At 47.1% G+C, this 19,667-nt stretch overlaps 1 protein-coding gene across 2 annotated transcripts in view; it reads right to left on the bottom strand.

Moving 5' to 3' along the window:
• Positions 1–19,667, bottom strand: part of NECAB2 (N-terminal EF-hand calcium binding protein 2) — a 90,297-nt gene that overhangs the window by 22,674 nt on the left and 47,956 nt on the right. For both annotated transcript variants that reach the window (XM_050904105.1, XM_050904104.1), the window contains exon 4: positions 1,015–1,040. In XM_050904105.1, the coding sequence (XP_050760062.1) occupies positions 1,015–1,040 (26 nt within the window). The remainder of the gene's footprint in view (positions 1–1,014; positions 1,041–19,667) is intronic.

The raw sequence follows: 19,667 nt of genomic DNA, 5'->3' as shown, positions 1-19,667 counted from the left end.
GCATAACCAGCTGAAAGTTTGTACAGGCTTGAATGCTCAAAATCCTGCGGGGTGCTGTGGTGAGAAAGGCAGGGTGTTGGCAGGGGTTGAGTACACCAGGAGGAGAGAAACCCCAGGCAACGTCCTGGTGCAGGCAGACCCGCAGGCTGCGATGGACAGAGGTCTTAAAAGTGTTGGGAATAACGAGTAACCGCCTGGTGCTGGCAGAGGAGCCCCAGCAAGCGCCTTTCTGGCTGTGTAACCCGCTCTCAGCCAGACCTCTGAAGGCTGCAATTAGTAGCAAAGTGATGAAGGTAAATGGTTAAGACCTGCCAAGTTGGCTTCATATGTTCTTCTGCATCCTGGCACAGGAGGGGATGCGAAGAGACGGATGAGCCCTCTGCAAGGCCACACACCTCTGTCTCCCCATCTCATCCCAAAACGCTGGGGCGCAGGAAACGTTTCCCAATACCAAGTGTCCACGCCAAAATACACCCGAGTGAGCAGCAGGAGCCCCGTGCACGAGTCACCTCCCATCGAGGCAAAGCCCTTCAGAAATGCCGGCAGGAAATATTCCCTTTCTGGTCAAGGTTATCAGAGATTTTCTTTTCGGCCTTTAATTTCCGCAAGCCGTGGGAGGTGCAGCAGAGGTGGTATACACCTTAGGCAGCCTGCTGGGAAACACGAAGGTTTGCCTCAGGAGAAACACGTTATGGGTATTGCAGCGGGATACTGGTTTATTGAACTTCAGAGCAGAGCTGGAAGCCGTGACATTGCCAGAAATTAAACTCTGGCTTGTTGTTGAACAGCAGCCAAGTGCTCCGCTCAGCTCTGACCCCGTTTGTGCTGCACAAAAATGAAGAAAAGTTTTGCCAATTTTCCTGCGGAATAAGGGGCAAAGCAGCAGAAGTGCTGAGACCCCCCCAGCTCGGCAGCCGCCACAGCACCGCCAGCTTTGTAACAGGTTTCGTGCACCCTTCGAAAGCACACGTGCACATAGCAATTGTTTTTGCCCCGAGAGAGGACCACACTCACCGCACAGCTCCTTGGTGTCCACGTTGCTGGAAGAGGGGGAGGATGAGGCAGGGGAGGAAGCAGGGGAAAAAAAGAGAGAGAGAAAGAAGATTTTAACATAAAGGACAGACAAAGGATACAGTTAGGATTTCTTTAGGCTTAAACCCAAACACCCACCTGCAACGTCACCCGCCCCCTTAACATCCCCCAGCCACTGGTGCGGACAACCTAAGGAGAAGGCAATGGCTGGAGCCACTCAGGGCATCCACACACCTCTGCATCTTCAGCATCCGCGCGGTTGGGATGGGTTCACGCATTATTTTGGGTTTTCCCTGAGGGGGAAAAGGGGACTTGTGCATCCCCCTCAGGGGTGGACCTGTGCCTGTGGGGGACTCTGTACCCACTCGGCACAGCAACTCCTCTGCCTTCCTCCCAAATATCTGCTCCGGTGAGGCACCCAGTGTGGCACAGGAATCTCTGTTCCCATTTGCTTGGAATAAAAATTTGCAAAATTTACTTTCCTAGATGGATCAGTTCTCCCGATTCTGCCCCCACAAAGCATCCATGGGGCTGTGCACAGTTCCCGCCCGGGGCTCCCTCCGGACAAAATTGCACAATTACTTCTTAATATACAAATATTTAGTTTACGTAACGACTTCTCAACAGACAACCTGCTCAGGAAATAAAGATTGCCGCTAATCTCTTTGTGCCTCAGATTCCCACACAATTATTAGTGCTGTTCAAGTAGTGGAATGATCTCTTAATAGAATTATATTTTATCAATTCATTTATGCCCTGGAAAGCTATTTCTTTAACTAAACTCATCCCTGCTCTGTCTGACCTGTCAACATAAGTGGATTAGGGAAAGAGATGTTTTCAATACCACTTTCATTAGTGGCATCCTCCCGCAGCCCTGCCTCGGATCCTGAAATCCTCCCAACCACTTGCCTGTGCCCTGACCGACAGGTCTGCTCCGAGCCCACAGGACCTGGGCTCTTCTCTCCCTCCGTGACCTGAAGCTTTCACTCGCTGCTGGCCCTCTCTTGGGATGAGATCTCTTCTGAAGGGATGATGCATGGTAGGAAAGCGTTAATTTGGGATTGCTCCTCACTACCAAGGCCACGCTTGAGCCTCATCATCGAGGATTCAGGACACAAAGAGCGGTGCCTTTGCAGCAAGCTGAAGTACCCAGGAAAATCTCATCTCTGCTGAAATCTGTTGCCATCTTCTGCAGCAGGCTCGGACCCCGTGTGAGCAGAGCAGCCTCGCTGGGCTGTGCGTGGCAGTGGGACAGGGCACAGGCTGCATTTCCGACTCAAATAGCATTATAAAGCATTTTCTGCTTTAGCAGAGAGACTAATTTAGGAGATTTTTCTTTCTCTTTTGGCTCTGCCTGAGAAGATGCAAGTTCGGGGACCCTGCTGGCCTCTCACTATATGCATTTCATCCCCTAGGCATGTTAGCCAGGTGCACAACAGCTAAGCAGAAACGCATGTGTGCACTGGTGATATCTGGGGAGGAAATTCCCCAAATTCACAGTGCCACCCATGCCCGGGTTCTCTGCAAAAGCAGAGCCTCAGGTGATGGTACCGGAGACTCCTTCACCACCACTCCTGGCTGTGGGACCTGCCGGGCGCTGGAGGCAAACATCTCAATCCCGTGAGATGTTGGCTGCCAGAAAGGTGCCACCCGACATGTCTCATGCTGTAAAAGCACATGTTACTGAATCACACACCCTTTTGGGTAACTGATGTCTGTCACGGTATAAAAAAAGTCATCCCTCATCTCAGACACCTTCCTGGTGCGGGATGCATAGTGTGGCAGCTGCTGGCAGCAAACACGCTGGCACAAGCTTCAGCTGGAGGTGCAGGCAGCACACGCGTCTCTCTAAAATGATCTTTCGCACTACTTATCTTAATTCCCTCGGAGATGTATCATCTTTCTTAAACCCTGGAATTACTTCACTGAATCCTACAAAACCCCAGGGATGCTGAGAGCTCAGTTTCCCTGACTCTATGTTCTCGTGTCCAAATCCACTGAATATGCAGATCTGAAACGCTAGCCAAAAGAGCTGACTCCTGTCCGAATAGTCCACAGCACTTTGGCAGCATGTGATTGCTAACACGGAGTCTCAGCAATTCACAGACAGAGAAAATTCAGGTGGGGGAAGAAACCCAGAAGATGCATTTCCTACACTGGCACAGCCCCATGCCCGCCCGAGGACCACGGTCTGTCCTTCGTCAAAGCTCTCGCCAGCACAGAGCCTGGGAAGTCAACCGATACTCTCAGGCACATGCACAGGAGTAGTTTTTACATCAGCATCACCCACAAAGTGCTTAAATAATATTTTTCAGAAGCCAGCTAATGTTTATAAACATCTACTGAAGCGGTTATGGATTTGCAGCTAGGGCACGTTACTAGGGAAAAAAATCTATTATTGTATTCCACATGGTTTTGCATTGTTATAATTGATCTGCTGCTGCCAAAAATGGCCTTTTATTTCCTCACATCCTGCCATCATATTATTTAACTTAATTGTGCTGGAATGTTAACTTGGCTGAGAAGCTGTTTTTAATTTTAAGCCATCTTGCATTAAGAATAAGCCTAATTAAAGAAATCACTGAAGTCATAAGCTGACTTAATAAAAAATGTGATAACGTTCAGATGAAAATTAGTAAGGAGAAATCAATGGGTACTTGAGCACGACCCACAGCATTTCCTAGAATGTTTCCATCCCGCAGGGGCATCCCCATCGGGAACATCGCTGACGCAGCCACGTCCCCATCGTTGTTATAGGGGTTTTATTGCCCGACGTGGGTGCTGCGCAGCTGAACCCGCAACGCAAGGGATGCGCAATACCCAGATACTAAACAATTTACAAGCTGCTCTGTAGTTTGATGCTTTAGTAACTAACCACCCCATGGGTTATGCGAGTAGGACTTTTTACGATGCAAATATTCGGGATCTGGGTTTCAAGCCTCGTGAAAAGGGAGGTGGTGGCTCCCCATGAATACCCTCGCCGTCCCTAACCCTTCATCCCAGCACTGCCCTTCAGCGGAGATTTTTGGAGCGGTCACATATCATGAAGGCCTTTGAAATGAAAACAATTAGATGAGCATTAGTTACAATTTTTTTTTTTTTCAGCCGCCAAATATTCAACATTCCCGTAAGCTACGATAAATTAAAAAGAAAAATCGCAACAAGTTGTTCTCATTTTTTCAGAAAAAAAATAAAAAAATCTTTCAGCTACCGGAACACTTGGCTGTGAATTAGCCTTTAATTTTAAGCATTCTTACATTAATAGTATGACTAATTAAAGAACTTATTGAAGCCATAACCCAACTAACTAAGCAGAATATAATAATGTTCAAGTGAAACTTTAAATGAAGAAATCATTAAAGACTTCCGTGTTACACAGTTTTTTCTGCATAGTAGAGGCCACATCTATCTGATCTCTTTCCAAAACAAAGTCATTCTTTCAAAGTAGAAAAACCAATAAAACCCAAGTCTTTTTCGTTTCAGGCCTTTTTCTCTGTTTTCCAACCAATGAAGCTGTAATGTGGAGCAGCACAACCTTGCATCCCCAACATTGCTGGGGATGTGTATCCTTTGAGATTACTTTCCAAGGCAAAGATATACTTTGGAGATCCTCCATTTTTTCCCTTGGGACCTAATTTCTCCGACAGAAATAGGAGCCAAACACAACTGCTCACCTTTCAACCTAGAGCATCTTCTGAAACATCAGAGTCCAAGCCATAAACTAATTTGGCCACAAAAAGGACTGTTTATTGCTTACCACCCACCACCATTTAAAGACACTGTGACAATTTGACCAGATGATAAACATATTGGCAATGGGGAAATAGTTTTCCCTGCTGGTTTACATCCAACTATTTCAAAGAAAAAGAAAAGTCCTCAAAGCGTGATACTCCCCCTCTCGTATATGGAAGTTTAAAGAGCAACAACCGTGCTGCGAGAGCTTCTCCTCAGTGGGCTTAATTAAGTGAATTTGCCCAGAGAGTAATTACTGCTGCACGACCAGCAAGAGGAGGAGGCTGCCCAGAGTAATCGCTGTGCCTCCTGCATACTGCAGAGAGAAATACATTCCTCCCCCCAAAACCCCACCTAACGTCAAAATGTGGTTTGATGAGCGCCTGAGCTAACGAGGATCCCTGGGAAGTCGCCTCTTTGCCTCGCCGCATCCCTGATTGCAGATTTTCCAGTGGACGGGCTTTTATCAGAGTTGTCCCTGTACTGACTGCTGCTTTTCCATCGATTCAAAGCACTTATAAGCTTTTTTTTTTTTCCTTCATCTGCCTTTCTTGAAGCACATTGCCATCTTTGAGACTTTCTCCCAGGGAACGGTGGGGTGGCAACATCAGGCAGAGGGCATGTTGCAGCAGGGTGTCCAACAGCCCAGGGATTACGAGCTCAAGCCGAGCATCCCAGCAGCCAGATCTCTGGGTGGGTGACAGTCTCCCATGTAACCTCCAGCTCTCAGGTCAAAAGCTCCAGCTACACTGGTCCAGATCAGCCCAACACTTTGTTCAAGCAAATCAGCATTTTCCAGCAGGAAAAAAGGTATTTCTGGAAATTTCCCACCATGATTATTTGCTTTAGCTCTTAATAAGCAAGCCCAGTGCAGCACAGCACTGGAAGGGTTACCCAGAGAGCATCCCAGGAGGTCTTCAGGACTCAGCATGGCAAAGCCAGGGCTGTCCTGGTCCAGTGCTGGTGATGGTCCCACTACTAGGGACTAGAGCCCTGCAGAGGTCCCTTCCAACCAAAACGGCCACACGTCTACCATCCAGCATCTCTCCCTCTCTTTCCCAGCATCTCTCTGTCTCCCTAAAGCAAGGCTGATGGCCCCTGGCTTGCTGTTGCCAACATGTTTCTCCAGGCTACTCTTCAATTATAGAGGGGAGCGGAAAAGTTATCTCAGAATGGAAAAGATAACGTGGCAGAGCAAAGCGTGAAATTCCCTTCTTGGGTTCCAGCTCAGCCAAGGGAAAGGTGTCCCAGGCTCTCCCAACGGGCGGCACAATCAAAAACATAATGGGAATTCAGAAGTTGCAAATATGTCAAAGTCTCATCTTTACAGCGTATTTCTCATGCAAATAGCTGCCTGGATGTGCTGCTCAAATGCCACTCAACACCTGATCGGCTTCAGCTGAAGATAATAACCTTTTTACTTGGGCAGATGAAAGGTTTGCATCAGCAGCCACACGGCTTAGTTGCTTCACCAGCACAGAAAATGGAGGTTTTTCTGAAATCACGTTCTACTTTTATTTCCATCTTCTATTCACAGCTTTGGGTTTGCTACAAGGCTTCAAACGAGCATGGAAACAAATTATCCTCTAGCGTTAGCCACCTGCAAAACTCATTTTCATTTAGGAAAGACTAAAAAACAACATGTGCAGCTGGAAAGTATTACTATATCTGATGATACGCCTTCTAGTCCCAGCAGCAACAGCGCTGTGTTATCTCAACACCTCAGAAGTGGAAAATGTACATCCAGATGCCTACTAAGGGGTCACAGATGGTCACTCTTGATCATTAGTTTCTGAACTCAAAGAAACATCTTCACACAAACCCCAGAGTGAGAGAAATTATTCCAGGCAGAGCAAGAGAAATATCAAATACTGGATGCCAGCCAGGAGATGAATAACTTTAATTCTAAAGAACTAAGCAACTTTTCAAGCCCATCATCTTACTCTTCTGGAGAACCCTGCTAAATCCTTCCCGAGACCTACCCAAGTACCTCCTTCACCTGCCCACCCTTTAAAAAAAAAAAAAACAACACCACTCTTATGGTATGACGTAAAAAAGGACTTCCAAAATCTGAGGTGCCACATGCAAAGAAACAGCATAAACCATATGCCAAGGCTGTCCACAACCAGCAGTGCATCCAGCCAGCTGCAGCTTTGAATGACACAGGCAGACAAGTATTCACAACATATGTCAGTTTTGGTCTTAATTTCTTTAGCCGTGGCAAGCTGGCAGTCAGGGCGGCTCTGGTGCCCACCTGGCTCTTACTTTAAAGGATGGTCTTAATCTCCTGCCAAACGTCCCTGCTTCCTGCATGATATAAATTTAAAATGTATTTTGTGGTGCGCTTCAGCAGGAATAATTCAAAGACGCATGTACTGACACAGGCACCCTTGCCCTGCACACGATTCAGTCCAACCAATAAACAGAGTGAGCAGCAAGTCTTAAATAACCCAGCAGGTATTTTTCATTCAGCTCTGCTTTTTCCAGCAGGGCAGGGAGCACCACCTATTGAAATGCCCAGAGTGGATGGAGGAGAGCCCATTTGCACGATACTGGGTTCACCTTTCACTCCAGACAGAGGTTTCCTCCAAAATCCATGTTATATGAAACAGGCACAGTTTTGCAGAGCCCATATGGATCGCCACGAAACTGGGACATTTCCAGCACTGGAGCATGATGACTTACATTAGAACACCTACAGGGAACAGCTCCCACGGGGGGCTCCTGAAAGGGAGAGAAATGTTGCCTTCTCCAAAGCAATTTCTTTCAAAGAAATTTCTTATTCTTTCCTTAGCACGTGCTCCATCTTTGAGCACTTGGGGAGCACGGTAAGGGAGTCTTGAAAGCCCAGCAGTGAATCATGTTTTTCTCCGAAGAGCTGGTACCACAGAGAAGAAAAGATAGGGAAAAAGAATTGCCCAGAAGCAAAGAAAAGCAAAAGGAGGATTTTGTATGAAGTTTTCACACGTAGATTTTGTATTACAAAGAGCCTCATCACCTATGGTACGTGATTTGGGATTATAACAGATTCTAGGTACTCTGGGAGACAATTTCTCTCCTCCTACTTACCCTTGCTATCCGCAGGATTTTTGTTCACCGGATGATTTGAAGGCTAGTGTCGCCGAGGACGTTTTGCCCACCTAAACCCAGGATGCAGCTCCTTCCTGCTCCTTGCACAGCCTTCCTCTGGATTTAGGCAGATGATGACCAAGATAGTGATGGTTTACTTCTTTTCTGTACCGCATGGCCACTGCGGCTAATGCCGCTCAGCAAGACAGAAGGTGAGAAGCAGCGGGGCTGCACAGCAAACTTGTATTCAGACCCACTGAATATTTTAATATTAAAATATTAATATTCTCATATGGCTTTCTCTGTGGCTCCTCACCTTGATAAGTCATCTGTATTCTCATTAATACAGACACTGCCCAAATCCAGTTTTCAAACCATAAGCCTATATTAATCGGAAATGCTAGCACCCAAAGCTGTGTGCTCTGCACCGTGCGCTTTGCTCCAGAGCACTGGGGCAGCAGACTCCTCATTACAAGCCAGTAATCTGGAAAACACTGATTTTTCAAGGTAAACTGAACTGACCTTCAGTACAAATGAGCACGGTAAATCTGGCAGGCTCAGGATAAAACACACTCCTTCCTCATCCTGCTTCAAGGCTGTTCCCTCCCTACACAAAAAGTCCCTGTGAAGTTGCTGCAGTGTCGCACCGGGAGGCCAGGACAGACCTGCTCTGCCTGCAGAAACACAGAGAAACCACGAGGTCCTGGTTCCCTGCTGAGCACCGGCAGGTAGGGCTCTCGGTGCCCAAACCAGACAAAAAGCGTCTCAGATATCCACATCTGTGGTTTCAGCATCACCAAAGACGATCTTTTAGGTGACCTTCTAGCGTGATGGGGAAGACCAGCAGAAGACCTTCACTCCCTTCTCCTCCTCCTTCATGTGGATGCCCCTGGGCAGACCCATGAGCGTGGCTGGTGGCTCTCCTGGGGACAGTCACACCCTCACCAAAGTGCCACATTGCCTTACGGCCACCGCACAGCCCAGGGTGTAGGGTTTACAAGACTGGCATCCTTCCCACCATGCCAGAAGATGCGGAGTTCAGCTTGCGGCAGCTTTCGCCCTTCTGCAGTAAGGCATCTGTGTTATGAAGGCTATTCCAGCTCTGATTACAAAGGAAAAGGGGAAAAAAAAAAAACCAACCCAGATGATTAGCACTGAATACTAATTCCTAGTTGATTTGTTATGACGCTGAATCCCACAGGTGGGTGGCACACTTTGGGGAGCAACAGGTCAAAAAAAGCCTGGACCTGCTCCAAAAAGCCTGCGACACCTGAGTGCAGGCGTTCTGCCTTGCAGAGTGGTGCAGAAAGGCGGTTGCCATAGCACTCGACATGAGCGGTAACTGGGGATGTGATGGGAAGGTGTCTCTTCTCTGGCCAATGACCTGCAATACAATTGCATTTTCCTCGTAGCAGTAATAAACCTCACAAAACCGATGCGAAGAGGCTATTGAACTTGCTAAAGAGAATCTCTGAAGTCCAAAACCATCAAAGCTCAGGTATGGATGCAGCAGCCAAAGGGACCTCTGCCCCCCGTGACCCCATCTCGGCTGTTGGTCTTCTCCTACAGGTTCCATCCCTACCTCTCCTGGCAGAGCCCCTTACCTCTGCCACGGTTTCACACTCATCACAGTTCTCGAGGAAAGGCTTTTGGTGTGGATTTTCCTGGTTTGGAAAAGGGAAAACTCTTCTGCAGTGATAGCTCACGCTTTCTCGGAGTCTCCCATGAGTGACCCCGCCAGCCCCCATGGACCATGTACCCCGTTCCCCATCCCCATGGCTGTGGGCGAGGGCTGCGCACAGGGTGTAAGGTACGAGGAGCACAAGGCCCATATACGCATGCTGGGGCTTGGTTTGGCGATAAAGCCTGCTAACAGCAATATTCCTGCTTTTGCTTGTGCAGCTGATAAAATCAGCATGGGCACTTTCTCAGGGTGGGGAGGATTAAACACCCCTCGCTTGTAATACGCTCTTTCTGCAGCACAACTGTCGGAGTTTCCGTTTCCTTTCAGGGAATCAGTATCTACCACTAAGATAGAGACCATTACAACATAACATGTTATTTGCTTAGTTTCTCATTTTTTAAAGACTCCCACCCGCTGCTGTATTTCAAGGCCCGTTCAGCTCCCCTCTCCCTTGGCACACTGATTTATTCTGCAGTCACAGACGCTTACAAAGCGCCGGGTCCTACCTAACGCCAGCCTGCCCTGTGCAAGCCTCCGTGCAACCTGATTTCCTACCTACAGCTGGAGGTACGGCTCAGAAATAGCACGGCGAAGACCCCAGCTGCCTCTCCCATGTTCTCAGAAAGTCCCAAGCTGCAAACCATCCCTGATGCAGACCAGATGCTTTATGTCATCAGTAGTTTCAAGGCAACCAAAATAACATTTTCTATGCAGTGCAGTATTTGACAGAACAAAACACCCAGCTCTAATCATCAAGGGTACCAAGAAAAGAGGTTGAATATGGATAAAAATGAAACAAATGGTCTGGATGTTGTTGGAAAACATGCTCTAATCTCTCGCTAGTTAAAAAGAGAAATAAACGTCACTTTAAAAAAAGGCAGGGGCAATAAACTGGTACCTGTGGAGCACCAGACATTTGTTTGTTCATTCATCAGCAACTGCAATATGGCATTTCAGGCTGTCAGCTGGTGCTAGAGCGTCTTGCTTTGTCACACAGCTCGGGAGCTGGGGTCCAGGTACTGCCGATGAGCCGGGCTGAGCATCGGTGAGGCTCTGCCCTTCCTGCCCTATCGCTTCTATAGATTAACATAAAAAATGCAGCGTAACGGTGCAATTTTCCGCAAAGTGCTGATCATGAATCCAAATCCTCAAACTCCGTGAAGTGCAGGAGAAGCCCAAGGCAGAGATGTCCCACTGCCGCTCTCCCTGCCTGCCCTCTGCAAAGCACGGCACCTCGCTGCCCATGGCCTCCCGCAGAGGCACTGCGGGGTCGGGGACACCACAGCCTTCTGCAGCCCAGTTGTGGGCAAGGGGATTTTTTTTTCCCCCTCTGTGTCCAATCGGGCAGCCAGGATCTGCACGTTAAGAGCAAAAATTGGTGGGGTTGTTTCTGCTCATGGAAGAAAATTTTGGGTGATTAAGGCATGTTCCTCTGGCATCTCTCTTTGTATCTTGTAAGACCATTTCACAGTCTATTGAAAATAATCATCTTCTCTCTCTGCTTTGTCAGAGGTGGACAGAACCTCTAACCACGCACTTGCAAAAGAAAATCTCTTGAAAAGCTCATAAAAACTTGAACAAGATGACAACACAATAAAATGCCTGTTTACAGTGCAATTGATAGCCTGAAAAATATATCAGTGCAGCACACTGATTGACTAAGCTTAATCCAACAGTTGGTTTCTAAGCACAGTCATCACCTTAAATAAAACAGACATTTAGTACAGTACTAAACCATTTTCAAGTCTCTGTGTGTGCCAAATCCTTACTAAATTGCACCTAAGACCTCAACTTTTTTTGGGGGGGGGACGGATGACTTGATCTTGAAAATATCACTCTGCCCACAAGTACATCAAAGAAAAGAGAAGGCAGGTTTAATTACAGCCTACAAGTAACTTAGCTGCTAGGAGGGATGGCACTTCCAAATTTATTAAGTTGCCGACTATTATATACACACTCAGGTCCAGTGTCTATATACACTGGGTTATATCAGCTCTAGTTTAATTTATCCCCAGAGAGTGCCAGGCAAAACTGGGACTATAATCCTTGGGAGGACGGGCCGTACACGCCATGGCCAGCACAGAGGTGGCACAGGTGACCCCTTTGCTCTCAGGGTATTTCCACCAGCTCCACTTGGGAAACACAGCATGAATTTTTGAGATATTTCCATCATGTTACATTGAGATAATTGATTATTTAATTTTGGCACCCTGCTCCCGTGCAGAGCCAGTATCTTCAGCCTGCATCCGGCATCACAGCCCACTTTAAATCGAGCTCTTCATCTCGCATATGCATTTCACAACAGTAAGTACAGCGATTGTGTCTGAATTAATAACACATCAATTTTGCTGTTAGGCTTGTTCAAATTGATCAGCCTTAAGATAGACTTTTAAATACCAGCTTTTAAATGTTTGTGATGCATTTGGACCGCTTTGTTATGTCAACTCTATTACTGGGATAGTTACTATAACTATTTTTGTTTTGCATAATAGGGATCCTCTGTTTGCAGAAGAATACGAAAAAAAACAGGAAGGAAAAGAATAGTTTCAACCTATGATGCTCATTTATGAAATCACGACATAGCCCTCCTGCTGTGGAGTACTCGATAAAGTGCTTTAAAAGCCAAAGAAAGAGGAAGCTGTGCAGATGGGCTCCCGTCCACCGCTCAGCCTTTGAACCCACGAGTGTTTTCCCGGTCTGGCCAGTCCAATAATATTTTCCCAGCTGCTTTGTTAAAAGCCAACAACATCCACAAGCGTGTTAAAGCCTAATCAGCATTCAGATAGGACTGCTGCATGCACGCCCTGCATACGGGGAGCAATCCTATGGTGCCACACACCGAAAGCAAGAGCAGTGGCAATCTGAGCAGCTATCAGGTACCGCTCGCTCGCATTTATGCGGAACCTCTTCTTCTCCAAGTCGTGATGCTGAGCGGCAACCGGAGGGGCTCAGGTCATCGCCTCACCAAATCCCACTGCAGGGAACCTGAGGGTGCTTGCAAAGCCAACACTGCTCTTCAGTGCCCACCACGACAGGGACGAGAACAAGATAGGTGTGTGAATGCGGTGATAAACCAGTCATAAAGGTGGAAAAGATTTATGTATGCACAACAGGGACTGGAAATCACTGCCTGCATTTCGGAGCGGTACCGTGCTGGACCCTGCAAGCCTGAGTTACCCAGAGAAGAGCTATTTGCATCCGTTTGACTGGACGCCCTTGCCTCGCCATGCTGGGGTGCTGGTATCCTGGTCCTCCCTGGGAAGAAAGCCAAGGGATGCTGTGATTTTTCACCTTCACAGGGGCAGGTTAATGGCACCGATAACTCCCTGTGGCTTGCAGCAAAGCTATACTTCAGCATTTTTTTCCACAGAGGCAAACTTCCCTCCACTTCTTGGCCCTCTCGTTCCTTCAAAAGAAGTCACTTATGCATGTTTTTAACCTCTTGTTATTTCTTTTAGCTCAATTTTCAAAGCAAACCACTAAAACAAATAAATACTCCTTCCTTTTTTGGGGGAGGAGAGTCTCTCAGGTTTTTTTTGCACAAACTGCCAACAGCATGAATCAGTCAGAAATGGCCTTTTTTGATGAATGAACATTTAGCTTTTTGCCTATTTCTACTTGATACGGAAGCCTGGACTAATCTGATTTCTATTTGTAATCTCTGTAATATTGAACTGCAAAAGAGACAGGGAAAAACTAATTATTTGGAGCCCAGCTGAATGATTTGCTAATTGCCAGAAGCAAATGGTAAGACATTGAGAGCATGAGTTAAAATTAAACCAGCTTCTTCCTCCTTTCAGATTTTGCAGGTATCTTGGTTACCACCAAAGTTGCATGTAGGAGAGGAAGAAATTAGAGCAACAAGCGTGCAGGTCTGGATATGTGACACGCAACTGGCAGGGAACTAGTAAAAGAATAGTAAAGCAAGAAATCCCTGTACTCTGTTGCCTGTATTTTCCCCAAAACCTTTGTTTCTCATGTATTCTCTTCTCCTGCCACTGAAAAACAATCTAAAAAAACCTCTCTCCAAATTCAGTCTCAAGGCAGATGGCTTGCTCTGCTTACCAAGCAGCAGCTGGACACGTCTGCTCCTTGATCGTGGGGCCCTATGCACACTTCTTCAGAAAAAACACACGGATAGATTTGTAAGACTGGAGCTTAAACCAAAACGCTATGATCTCTTTGAATGCCTACATGACTCGAAGACAAGCAGCTGATTAGCATTAAATGTCTTAGTCACTTTTATGGTTTTAATGCAAGATCTTGGTATCTTTCCACTCCCTAGAAAAGAAAATCTCTGATGCAGAACGGCCCTGCACAATTTGAAAAATAAGAAGCCGAGCCCCAGTCCCAGCCAGAACACCCTCTGGTGTGATACTTCTCTGCTCTGTTTGCGCAGATAAACCCTCCCTGATCCTCGCCCTCTGCAGAAAACACCAGCCCGCTGCTCCCAGCTCCAATCGGCCTTGCTGCCAGCATTAAACAGGCTCCCTCCGGAGACCCCGCCGAGAGGCTGCCTGGGAAAACACCTGGGAAATACGATTAGAAAGAGAAAAATGTTTTCAAATGTTTTTTCAAACAAGTTTCTGTGCAGTTTTTCCAGCTTTGTGTTTCTCCCGATGACCTTCCCAGTGAGTGATTTTTTTAAAAAGCCCCTTTCCTTTGCTGAGCCTGAGATGTTTTGTAGCTCTATAAGCACGCAGCTGCTGAGCACCAGCTTTGGCACCAAGTATTTCTTCACTTAAATGAAAAGTAGAGCAGAGTATAGTATAAGTGACATGTGGGCATAGAGAAGAATAAGCTAGGACTCAAAAAACATCTTCCACATAAACAGAAAGAACAAAATCCACCAAATGCCCATGCTTTCGAGAGCCAGAAATTAGAGCCAGACATATAATTTTTGTGCAATCATTTTGTCCCTTTCAGAAGAGACAAGAACTGTCTCTTGAATCAGTTAATCAAAATCTCAGCTGATTATACCATCCGTAGTTTGTTTCCCAGAGAGCTAATTGAGAACATTCGATATTCAAAAATTAAGTTGGTTTCAATGGGCACATCCAGCTCCATAGCGTGGGCTTCGGCTCCCAGACGAAGCCAGCACTCCACTGAATCAGGTTTGCAATGCGAACAGCCAAGATTAGGGAGGGGGACAAAAAACAGGAAAAAAAATACTCGATCATAATCATCGTCGTTCCTTGCTCAAGAAGTGGAAGTACTTTCTGTTCAACTTTGAGAGGACTGGACTGCAGAAGCCTGGAGAAAAGCATGGGCAGCATGAGCTAAAGCCCACAGTGGACTGTATCAGATGGATGGAGTCTCCCCACACCAAAGGACACCAGACTCAACACAGGTTGTGGGAGGGTAGAGCACCTCAGAGGGTATGCCTGCAGCGACTGTGGCATCCAAAGTGGTAACAACAGAGGAAAATAATTACTGGAGCAGAAGGACAGCAGGCTGCTGCATGATCGAAGGTGCTGAAGGTGTCCAGGTCTGGAGCAGGGTTGTGTGCTGGAAGGAGGGTGTTGAGAACCTCATGTTCACTTGTGATGATGTGAAGCTCCATTTCTGCCCAGGTCATCAGCTGGAGCACAAGGTGTAGCTTTAGCTTGCACACACCAAGCTTCCTTGCAAGCTGTTCACTGCTTGCTGTTCACTTGAGAATAAATTTTGAGCTCCTTTGCCTTTGTCTCTGACCCCTCCAGAATGCCACATTGCTCTTATACAACACCAAACCAGGAGTTTTCAGAGTCAGTGTACCACCAAGCCAGAGAGCTGCAGGACTGGTACCGAGATGTCTGTCTTTGGCTCCTCTCATGGAGAACAGCGTCAGTCCGGACCCCCAACTACACCAGCAGCACCTTGTCAGCATCTCCTCCCACTCTTTGGATGCTGCTCACCATTGTAGAGCGTTAAGCTCCATAGACACAGGCACTGAGTGTTTGCACAGGGTCTAATGTAAACCAATTTTATTCTCTGGGTATTGATGCAATCAAAGTAACAGAGAAACAAAATTCATACCTGCAAGCTATCAGCCCAATTTTGAGACCTTCTGGCCCCGCAAATGCCCTGATGATGTCTGCAGAGGGTAGAAATCAGACAAGAGCCGGGGGGATTTTTCCCAGCCGAGTTAGAGGAGGAAGGGGACTGGGGAGGCCAGGCAGGAGCAGTACACACTGCCGTGCTCCCTCCCTCTCCTTAGAGGCCTCGGCACTGGCACCGATGCTCTGCACAGCTGCTTCCAGCTCAAAAACACACACCGTAACCAGCAAGTCACAACTGCAGGAGACAGCTCGCTCCTGCTCGTATCCCTCATTAGCACTAACACGATCTTAACTGCTTCCTCTGCACAATTAACAGCCAGTGAAATATAGACTTGTCCCTCCTCGTTTGCTCCGCTTCCATCAACCTTAAGTAAGCAGCGCTCGCAGCCAGGCCATGAGGAGCAGCTGTCCCACCGTGCCAGCCCAGGGCTGGACCCATCTCAGCCGGCTTTGCTTTGCCAGGCAGCAAGTTGCCCCCACCAACAGCTCTGCTTGGGATTGCAGCCATTTAAACACCCCGCGCAGGGCCAGGTACGCCCCATCTCCCTGCAAAAGCAGGGGCAGCCCAAAGCTCCCACCCTGTCCGCACTGGCATTGCAGGTCTCTCAAAACACCGGAGCTGAATCCACCGCTGGAAGCAGCATGGCTGTGCCGGCACAGCGCTCTCCAGGCTGACACGCTCCACTTTACAGCGGGACTAATAAGTGCAGGCAGAGAAGTTCATCAGCATCGTTACCTGCTCCGGGGTGGCCCTGCACAGCCGTGCCTCCCCTAACTCTGGGGCTGAACACAGCACTCAGATTGGTAGCTGCCCTGACTGTACCCCACTACATCCCTGCACCCCAAAGCGACCCCAAATTATTCTGATTTATAATACAGCTCCCTGTGGTATCTGAGCAGCTGAGGGGTCAGGGGAGGAAGGCGGCTCCATGTTTCCAAGAAGGACGTTGTTCAGCATCCGACGGTACGCGATCAGTTTTCCCATCCATCCCCCTTCACTGCCCCTCTGGACTACCACCCTAGGTAACTGCCACGAAGGGCAGGAGGCAGCAGGCTGCCGAATGCGGTACGGCTGGAGAACCCGCTCGTCTGCAGTTCTCCTTTTGTCACAATCCTCCGGCAAAAGTGACAGTGTGGGGAAGCTGTGAAGGGCTTCTGAGAAGAGATACCGCTTCTGTTAATTATCCTACATGCACGCTCCAATGTTTTTTAGTGTTTGCTACTGGAAAGAAGAGCTCATGGTGTGGGGCGGGGGGGGGGGGGGGGGGATATAAAGCAACAAAAAGAATAGCTATAAGCCTAGCAAAGAGATAACAAACGACAGAGCAGCAGAATGCTAATGCCATGTTCTTGGCTGCTTGTGAATGGACCTGTACAGCTCATCGGAGAAGTCCTGCTCCAGTGAGCAGATCTCTCCCCAAAGGATTGTCCTCTGCAGCTATGAAAAATGTACAAAACAGAAAAGGAATTTTTAAAATCCCTTGCCAGGACTAAATTTGTTTGGTCAACAGCCACATCTGACCTCCCCCTGCTTTCACAAGGACTGAGAGGTGCTCCTTCCTTCCGAGGGGATGCAGAGTGGGTGTGAGTCCTGGCTGAGGGAGCTGGAAGAAGATGAAAACTGTGGGTCAGACAAAGCAAGTTTCGTCCAGTATCGCAGTAACATTTTAAAGGGTTTCATCCAGTCATTTGTGACCCTAAAACTTGTTTGACTTTCCATTTGCAATGACTTTTTCCTTTAAAAATTAATACATATCATTAGAAAAAGTAAGAAAATGTGTAGATAACTCTGCAAATATAACAGGATTTCCCAGGTGAACATCAATCTAATGTTTTCTAAAGCCCTGTTCTGCCACTAAACCAAATATAAATATATTTAAATATGTGTGTCTACATATCATGCACATAATTTGTGTGATTCCAGTAGCATTGATAATAATAGTAACATATCATTACTTCCCCATTAATCTTCAGGCAGCTCCCCATAAAGCACCGCTGAAACCTCCTGAAATAGCAGCTAAAACCAATAGTGAAAAACCACCTAGCAACATCTTGCTTTTGCCTCCTGCTTCAGTTGGGAGGAGGGAAGGAGGGCAGCCAGTGTGAGCAATGGAGAGAAAAATGCCACTTGATCATTGTTTTTAAGCAACTGCAGGTTTATGAATATAATTTTGCCAAAAAACGAGTGAAATATGTGACACATTTTGCATGTTCCTGCTGCCAGATGAAATAACCAGTGATGATGGGACTTACAGCACAGTCCTCGCACCCTGCCATGGACAGCAGGTTCTTTTGTGGAGATACCCGGTAATAAAACCCCGGGGCGGGCGTTCGGCGCCCATGCTGACCATGACACATCATTAACCTCCTAGAGACACCTCCCAGGTGGTCAAGAAGAAAGAAGGAGCCTCATTAATGTCCCTGGGCTATTTTGTAGTATCTCATTTCAGTTCAGCATCCTCCTAACCGCACCTTGCTGGCAACGAGGTGTTTCACTGGGGGACTGTGATGCCCGAGACAGAAGCATGCACTCCTCCAGCCACAGCATGTCACGACTGACTCCCCACAGCAGCACAGCTACTCCTGCATCCGTAACCAGCCTCATCTTCCCACTCCTCTGCCCAACTTTTTTCCTTTCCACCGTCTTCCCAATGAAAGCAAGTCCAGAAACCGGTACAGACATTCATTTTATCTACTCCAGTAAGGCAGTTCCCTGCTCCTAAAAATATTCCAGGAAATTGAATCAACATTTTGTAATTTGGCTGGTAACAGCAATTACTAATAATCAGCAGGAACATAATTTTCTTCATTTTCTGCTCTAGCTGTAATTTCAATAGCAAACTTTGGTTTGCACACTAAACAAACATGATGGGCAATATGAGAAAAAACACATAGATAAAACAGAGTATCAAAAAACAGCCTTAAAAATAAATAAAGTGCTATCAAATAGCAAATAATTGTCATTCAAACAGCCTTTTGGAAAGATAAAGTTAATATTCTTCCTATGTTCCCCTGTAAAATGGAAAAATGAAAGCTCCACTCCTCTTGCTTGGTGGCAGCAGTGCTCAAAATTGCAACCCTAGTGCTTGGGCATGCCGGAGGCTGGAGGCAGCGTCCTTCCTGCCCGAGCTCCCCCAGACCCGCCGATTTACTGTGCGGAGAACAAAAGACAAGGCAAGGTGAAGAGCACGCACACAACTTGAAGGACTGTACTAGATGCAAGACTGCAGTCAAGCAGACTACTTGTTTCATAGTGAAAAGCACTTTTGCAGAAGGAAGCCCGGCTTTGAAATAGGTTTTCTGGAGACTGAGAGATCTTGCAGATAAAAAACAAGGAATATTTTCTTCCCCCAACTTGATAAATTTGCTGTAGGTGTCTGTGCTTTCCAAATCAATAAGCAAGTGCCAATTTCGTGCAAGGATTTAACTTGGAAGGGTGACCAGCTCATTGCCTTTCCTTCCAGCCAAGAACAGCAGATGCTACACTGCTCTGTGCAAGTATCGGTCCCTAACGGGTATTGATGACTGGATCAAGCCAGCTTGGCAAAAGAAAAACACTACTGAATTGTGGGAACTCTTGCCACACTCAGGAGCTGCTCAGCGAGGCCCCGCTTGCCGGCAGCACTGTTGCATGACATTTAGAAATGGCACATTTTCTCTCTGGCCAGTTTAGAAGACATCCCTTACTAAGGCTCGGAGCAAGCTGCAGGTTCTCTACAATCCCCAAGCAAAAATGGACTGCAATCCAATTTCCCATTTCAAGAAGGCCAGAAGAAACATCTGCACACCAACCCCCATACACCCCGGTTTACACATCAGCTGTCTGCATCCTTTCAAAGGCCAGATGAAAGTGGATAAGCTCAGGCAATGCTATAAATTATTTCAGAACAGAGGCAGGTGAGCACCCGAGTCCCAGAGAGCCCACCCGGGAGCATCGCCTGGAGCTCGATAAATAGACCCACAAAGCATAAGGCAGCATCTAGCATCTACTGAAGAGGAACCATTAGAAGGGATGGATCATTCCTAGCTAATTTTAGTAACAAGATCACTTAAGTTCCTTTGATTAATTATTCAGTGAATAGTACATACCAAGCTGGTCTTTGGCATTT

This window comes from Gymnogyps californianus, chromosome 12 (assembly GCF_018139145.2).
Source record: "Gymnogyps californianus isolate 813 chromosome 12, ASM1813914v2, whole genome shotgun sequence".
Taxonomy (NCBI): domain Eukaryota; kingdom Metazoa; phylum Chordata; class Aves; order Accipitriformes; family Cathartidae; genus Gymnogyps; species Gymnogyps californianus.
The sequence above is the reverse complement of the archived record's forward strand: the minus strand, read 5'-3'. Positions and strand labels throughout refer to the sequence as shown.